Genomic DNA, 5,685 nt, shown 5'->3' with positions numbered 1-5,685 from the left:
TTTGTTTCTGGTTTCCGAATGGCCCTGTGCGTTGAGAGGGGTCTTCGGCCTCCCAGCCTCTCTGGCTGAAGGTGGCAATTCTGCATGGAGTCTCTCCACCACTTGGTGGCATTGCTCACAGTGACTTCTTACTTCTAAACACCATTGAATTGGAGCAAGTAGATGATTTGCCACATTTTTCCCAGCTAGTTTGGAGGCTGAATATAGAATTTTACTGGGACACACCAGAATGTGTAAGTTGGGGAGCAGCGATCCCAGTGTCCCTTCATAATGTGCCAACAGCTTCCTTAGTATTGAAATCACAAAGTCAGAAATGCACACACCTCTATGATCAGAGATCCATACAGGAGAGAGCAACCAAAAGAGGGCTTTTAAGTTTGCCAGACTTCCTGACCAGTGGGAAGCAAGAGAATAGATAAGTGTGCAACAGTCGCAAACCCAGGCCTATAAGAACCTAGCTGGGAATAGAATGTAAGAGAATGGGGAGCGATGGGGACTCTAGTGTGTTCTGGCACATGCCCATCTAAAGGCTCCATGTGACTGTTGCCCTGCAGGAATGTGGGCCCCAGTGTTCACCAAACCTTTTTTTTTGTTTTTCCCATGAAGAGAAGCCAGAAACCCAGATATTAATACAAAGTATCCAGTTCAGAAGTGTTGGTAAATTTTTTAAATTTTGAACATCGTGCTGCCCAAAGAAGGTATCTGCAAGCCAGGTACAAACCAGCAGTTCATGCCCTCCGGTGAGCAGAAAGGTCATAGACTTTGAGCCCATTATGTCGGAGGTCAAATTCTAGTTCTGCTGTTGCAATGGCTGTAAACGAAAGTTTTCAGATTTCTAATGCCCAATGGAAATTCCACTTTATTTCTAAAGGTTATTAAAAGGAATAGATCATGTGTGTAAGTAGGCACAGAGCTTGCCACCTGTTAGGTACTCAAAAGCATTCTTCCCTCACTTAAGGAAACAATACAGGCATAATACAACAATAATGTTATGATCAAGTTCATTATCAGGAGGCATACACCCAAACAATAGGGGAGTGAGCACCTACCATGTACAGAGCTCTCTGCTAGGTTCTCTGGAGGCAGCAGTTCCCAACCAGGCAATTCATCAGCATCATCGGAATCAGCCAGCAGCTTGTTGGATATGCTGAGTCCAGAGTCCCGCCCAAATTACACCTAATGTTCTGTGCCTATTACACCCAGATTTATGAGATCCTCCTCTCTCATGCAGTCCAAGCATCTGCATTCTAATAAGTTCCTCAGAGGAAGCTCTTTCGCAGCCAGTTTGCACTGGTCTGTGGGTTGGTCATTTATGGAAACCACTGCTCCAGGGAATGAATAATTATTTCCAGTCTCATTAGGGAAAGATGATATGCATATGCACACATGTAAGGAGGAGTGACAGTAATTAGCCAAAAGCTCTGTAGACATAATTGCCTCTGATGAAGTGCTGACTGATGACATCACACAGTAGGCTATTGACAGTGTACCCCGGGGAAAGCTAAATGCAAAAGGGAAGCGAACTGCCTCATGAAGTGAGATCAGGATTACAGGGTCGGAAATGTGGAGAGGGTGATTCAGATGGACAAAGGAGCAGAGGCAGGATTCAAGTGATGTGTTTCGGAGGCAGTGCAGCCTGTTTGTGCCGAGTGGAAGGTGCACGAGGAACATAGTAGACGGTAACAGGAAGGCAGGAGCTGTGAAGGCCTTTGAAGGTCAGGCCAGTTGTAATAAAAGTATTTCACATTGGCAGGTATCTTGGGATGGTTGCCAAACATTTTTCTATGGCTTGCATAAATACTATCTATTTTATTTATGTATTTACTTATTTTAATTAATTTATTAATTTTTTTGAGACGGAGTTTCACTTGTTGCCCAGGCTGGAGTGCAATGGAGCGATCCTAACTCACTACAACCTCCACCTCTCAGGTTCAAGCAATTCCCCTGCCTCAGCCTCCTGAGTAGCTGGGATTACAGGCATGAGCCACCACGCCCAGCTCATTTTGTATTTTTAGTAGAGATGGGGTTTCTCCATGTTGGTCAGGCTCGTCTTGAACTCCCAGCCTCGAGTGATCCACCCACCTCGGCCTCCCAAAGCACTGTGATTACAGGTGTGAGTCACTGCACCCGGCCTATTTTAGTTTTTTTTTTGAGACGGAGTTTCACTCTTGTTGCCCAGGCTGCAGTGAAGTGGCACTATTTCGGCTCACTGAAACCTCCACCTCCCGGATTCAAGTGATTCTCCTGCCTCAGCCTGCCAAGTAGTTGGGATTACAGGGTCCCTTGAAGCCCAGGCCAAATGGCCCTGCTGTGGCCTTGCCCCCACTCACCCCCCACTTCCTCTGGGTCAGCCCCAACTAGTAGTCCAGTCCTCCCAGTTCCTCCGCTTCTCTGAGTATAACTTGAGCTGACTTGTGGTGCATTCCAGCTACCTGACTTACATCAAGCTGTCAATGGCAATCAAGCATCATCAGAACATGGCCAAAGGTCTGCAGAGGGCTCTGCTGCAGCAGCCAGAGGATGACAGCAAGCACTCCCCTTGGCCCCAGGACCTGATCTGGCTTTATGACATCATCTTACAGGTGACCCTTGAGGACCGGGAAGGCAAGGGCCTGTCGTTTTCCTTTGCCTGTGTCAGACACAAAATGACTTAACTTTGTATCACAGAAGGGCTGTGACAAGCAGGACCTACTAGTAGCTGGGAAAAGACAAAGGTCTTACACCAGTTCCACACTCTGTGAGCCCCTACCTCTCAGACATGCTGATGTGTAGAGAATAGTGACCCCAGATCATCACTGAGCACTTCACCTGTGTAAGACACTCCCAGGTGCCATAGAACATCTGAGACCTGAATCCACGCCATCTCGGCCCCTGGGGAGTTTGTCAGTCAGTAGGACTGTGAGACACACACAGTCAAGGCATCTGAGTAGATGCTAAGCAAAATAAAAGCTCAGAGCTGGAACAGATCCCTTCCAGCTAAGATGGGCCAAGAAGTCTCTGAAGGTGGGTGAGCTATGAGTTGAGTTGTAAAGGGCAAATATGTTTCCAAGATGACAGGGGAATGGAGGTGACAGCAGGTGTGGCTGCTGCCAGGTCACTTCACAGGCTTTTCCCCATTGTATTGACCTCGGGCTTTTTTTTTTCTCACCGTTGTTTTTTCTTACAAGGTCTTCTGTCAAAAATTTAACCTAAGATCTACTCTTCATGAATTTTCTTGTTGCATCTGTTGTACAGAATCTGGTGGAATTGCTGTTCCCAGGCTGGAGTGCAGTGGTGCGATCTCAGCTCACTGCAACCTCCACCTCCTGGGTTCAAGCTATTCTCATGCCTCAGCTTCCTGAGTAGCTGGGACTATAGGCTCATGCCACCATTCCCGGCTAATTTTTTTCTGTTTTTAGTAGAGATAGGGTTTCATCATGTTGCCCAGACTGTTCTTGAACTCCCGACCTCAAGTGATCCACTCACCTCGGCCTCCCAAAGTGCTAGGATTACAGGCATGAGCCACAGTGCCCAGCCAATCCTATTTCTTCGCATGTCTCATAATTTTTACCCGAAAACTAGACGTTTTATTTTTTAAATTATTATTATTATTATCATTATTTGAGACAGAGTCTCACTCTGTCGCCCAGGCTGGAGTGCAGTGGCGCGATCTTGGCTCACTGCAAGCTCCGCCTCCTGGGTTCACGCCATTCTCCTGCCTCAGCCTCCCGAGTAGCTGGGACCACAGGCGCCTGCCACTACACTTGGCTGATTTTTTGTATTTTCAGTAGAGACGGGGTTTCACCGTGTTAGCCAGGATGGTCTCGATCTCCTGACCTCGTGATCTGCCTGCTTCGGCCTCCCAAAGTGCTGGGATTACAGGCATGAGCAGGCATGAGCCGCCATGCCCGGCCAAAAGCTGGACGTTTTAGAAAATATATTTTAGCAACTCTGACACTTGATTCCCCCAACTCCAGCCAGGGGTTGTGGTTACTGTTGTTTGCTTGGTGATGTATTGCTTTGTGACTGGGCTGAACAAGTTTCACCATCACGATCCTCATCTCACACTACACAGACTCAGATGTCCCTGCTCAGATTTTTTCTTCCTGTTTTTACCTTTTAACTTGGCTACCTAGGGGGTCACCCCTGGGTCAGCATAAGCCACTTAATGGTTAAAGATTGTGTTTGGCCAGGCACAGTGGCTCATGCCTGTAATCCCAGTACTTTGGGAGGCCGAGGCAGGAGGATCACTTGAGCCCAGGAATTCCAGACCAGCCTGGGCAACATAGCGAGACCCCATCTTTACAAAAAAAATAAAACAAATTAGCCAGTCGTGGTGGTGCATGCCTGTAGTCCCAGCTACTCAGGAGGCTGAGGTGGGAGGATTGCTTAGGCCCAGGAGTTCAAGGCTACAGTGAGCCATGATCATGCCACTGCACTCCAGCAGCCTGAGTGACAGAGTGAGATCCTGTCTCTCTCTCTCTCAAAAAAGTTGTGCTTAAGCCCCTTGGCCAGTTAGATTTTTGCCCTTTCCCACTGGGTGTGTGTGTGGCTTGGAGGCTGCTATCACCGTTCAGAGAATTTCCCCTTTTGCCCCATGGTCAGCCAGGGACTGGTAGCTTGGCATTCTCCCTGTGATTTCTCCCAAGAAGGCACAGCCTTCCAGATGGCCGGGGATGGCTGTGACATCATCTTTAAGCCTGGCTTCCTAGGAGTCACCACTGTGCCAGAGCGGCTTATCGTTTGTGCCGTGCTGGTCACAGCTTAGACTAAGCCCCTGGTGCCTGTGACGATGGGTCTGGGTGCGTGTGGGGAATGTTTTGGGTCTACTCCAGGTGTTATTCTGATTGCTTCGAGTGGGTGCTGCCAAGCACAGGTCCACAGAATTCCTGACCACCCCCCGCAATTTGTCTATGATCCCGTGGAGATATTCTTGGCTCTCTCTTTCTCTGGTTCTCTCTCTCTCTCTTTTTTTTTTTTTGGAGACAGAGTCTTGCTCTGTTGCCCAGGCTGGAGTGCAGTGGTGCAATCTTAGCTCACTGCTACCTCCGCCTCCTGGGTTCAAGCGATTCTCCTGCCTCAGCCTCCCGAGTAGCTGGAACTACAGGTGCGTGCCACCACTCCCAGCTAATTTTTGTGTTTTCAGTAGAGACGAGGTTTCACCATGTTGGCCAGGGTGGTCTTGAACTCCTGCCCTCAGGTAATCAGCCTGCCTTGGCCTCCCAAAGTGCTGAGATTATAAACATGAGCCAATGTGCCTGGCCTTAAGTTTCTTTATAATCAATGGTCGCTTCACTGCCTTTTTTTGTTTTTCGAGATGGAGTCTCTCTCTGTCGCCCAGGCTGGAGGGCAATGGCACGATCTTGGCTCACTGAAACCTCCACCTTCCTGGTTTAAGCAATTCCTGTGCCTCAGCCTCCCGAGTAGCTGGGATTACAAGCACACGCCACCACGTCCAGTTAATTTTTTTGTATTTTTAGTAGAGACAGGGTTTCACCATACTGGCCAGACTGGTCTCAAACTCTTTTTTTTTTTTTTTTTTGAGGCGGAGTCTCGCTCTGTCTCCCAGGCTGGAGTGCAGTGGCGCAATCTCCGCTCACTGCAAGCTCCGCCTCCCGGGTTCACGCCATTCTCCTGCCTCAGCCTCCCGAGTAGCTGGGACTACAGGTGCCCGCCACCGCACCCGGCTGATTTTTTTTGTATTTT

The 5,685-nt window shown here is 48.6% G+C and overlaps 1 protein-coding gene across 1 annotated transcript; it reads right to left on the bottom strand.

The window, feature by feature from the left end:
• Window positions 1-1,176: 1,176 nt before the first annotated feature.
• LOC129490657 (protein FAM106C) lies at window positions 1,177-2,863 on the bottom strand. The gene is made up of 2 exons (XM_055294493.1): window positions 2,809-2,863; window positions 1,177-1,697 (listed from the first exon to the last, which is right to left on the bottom strand). The coding sequence occupies exons 1-2, from the start codon at window positions 2,861-2,863 to the stop codon at window positions 1,177-1,179; spliced, it is 576 nt and encodes a 191-aa protein (XP_055150468.1).
• Between the last annotated feature and the right edge of the window lie 2,822 nt (window positions 2,864-5,685).

The sequence above is a fragment of the Symphalangus syndactylus genome, chromosome 9 (genome assembly GCF_028878055.3).
Source record: "Symphalangus syndactylus isolate Jambi chromosome 9, NHGRI_mSymSyn1-v2.1_pri, whole genome shotgun sequence".
Lineage (NCBI taxonomy): Eukaryota > Metazoa > Chordata > Mammalia > Primates > Hylobatidae > Symphalangus > Symphalangus syndactylus.
Note: the sequence above shows the minus strand (reverse complement) of the source record. Positions and strands in the feature narration are given on the sequence as shown.

Excerpts from the sequence above, each read along its gene's own strand:
- LOC129490657 (XM_055294493.1), bottom strand. The coding sequence starts at position 2,863 with ATGGCGTGGATTCAGGTCTCAGATGTTCTATGGCACCTGGGAGTGTCT. Across the intron at positions 1,698-2,808 it reads CCTGGGAGTGTCTTACACAG|CTCCTGCCTTCCTGTTACCG; the intron begins GTGAAGTGCTCA and ends AGGCCTTCACAG.